The 1,161-nt window shown below is 41.8% G+C and overlaps 1 protein-coding gene across 1 annotated transcript; it reads left to right on the forward strand.

Annotated features, from left to right (window-relative positions):
- Positions 1 to 495: 495 nt before the first annotated feature.
- On the forward strand, positions 496 to 1,139 carry LOC133325727 (GATA zinc finger domain-containing protein 14-like). Its single transcript, XM_061534450.1, has 2 exons — positions 496 to 741; positions 810 to 1,139. Exons 1-2 carry the CDS (start codon positions 496 to 498, stop codon positions 1,137 to 1,139), a joined length of 576 nt encoding a protein of 191 aa, XP_061390434.1.
- The last annotated feature ends 22 nt before the right edge of the window (positions 1,140 to 1,161 follow it).

Below are 1,161 nucleotides of genomic sequence, written 5' to 3' on the forward strand. Positions count from 1 at the left end.
GCACAACGTACGCACATTCCAAGTGCAGATTCAAAGATCGTGGTCCTTTATACGCTTGCGGGAGTCGTCAAAAGTAGGGAGGTTTGGTTTTCTTTTTCTTTGCTTTTTCATAGTAAGAGGGGTTTTCCCAGAGTGGGCAACTAACCCGACGCCTCAACCCATTTTTTCTAGTCCTTATGGGTGAACTCGCGGCACATATTAGCTCACTATATCATCGGGTGATGAACATAGCTACACCAGGTGGCACCGCGGGAGGTCAGTGTCCACAATTGAGATGAAAGATAAGCCTGGACTTCGCCATGTTTAAGCCAATTGGAGCCGTTGCTTGGTATCTATCATCCCCTACGCCACCCAAAAATATATTTTTTAATAAATCCAAGCCTTGAGGATGATCCCCAAAAATATTTTTTAGTACATCCATGTCTCAGATACCCTTGAAAATATTTTTAAAAATTATTTTTTTTCTCCTTCCACATTTTTTCTGGTTAGTTTAAAATGTTCCCAAAATATTTGAAATTTTTTGTGGGCCTCATATGGACCTTGTCGTGTCCGGTATATGCCATAGCTCATGCCCAACTGGATCTACCACCTCTGCCCACCCCAAGACCACAGATTTTCTACAATGGCTATACAGTATCAACAACACCCGCCCAGGCCTTAGGTGATTTAGATCGAGATCAACGATTCGGGCCACCCTATGCGGATGATGGCAATAATGATGATGGTTCAGATGATTTTAGGGTAAGTCAACCTCACATCTCCACAATTTGTCTTTCAGAAAAAAATTAAAACCAAAATCTCCCTTCCAGAATGGTCAAACCTACGATGAGCGAATGCGTTACGGTTTCAATTATCGTTCGAATTTCACCTTTCCCTCGGATTCGCCGTTCAGTGATAAAAATGTCTACAACACCCAGACTCTGCAGAATGATCGTTATGGTAATCGGAATTATGATAACAACCCTCTGAATCATCAAACCTACAACGATCGCTATGGTCAGAATGCCCTGAATTTGGCCAATCAACTGCAACAACAACAGCAGCAGCAGCAACAACAACAACAAAATAATCGTTATAATTATGCCAACAATAACAACAACTACAACAATAATGGAAATTTGGGAGGCCTAGGACAATAGTACTAACCGAACCAAGAAGAGG

The sequence above is a fragment of the Musca vetustissima genome, unplaced genomic scaffold, assembly GCF_032173495.1.
Source record: "Musca vetustissima isolate MV318-11 ecotype Yass unplaced genomic scaffold, APGP_CSIRO_Mvet_v1 utg386404, whole genome shotgun sequence".
In the NCBI taxonomy this organism is placed as follows: domain Eukaryota; kingdom Metazoa; phylum Arthropoda; class Insecta; order Diptera; family Muscidae; genus Musca; species Musca vetustissima.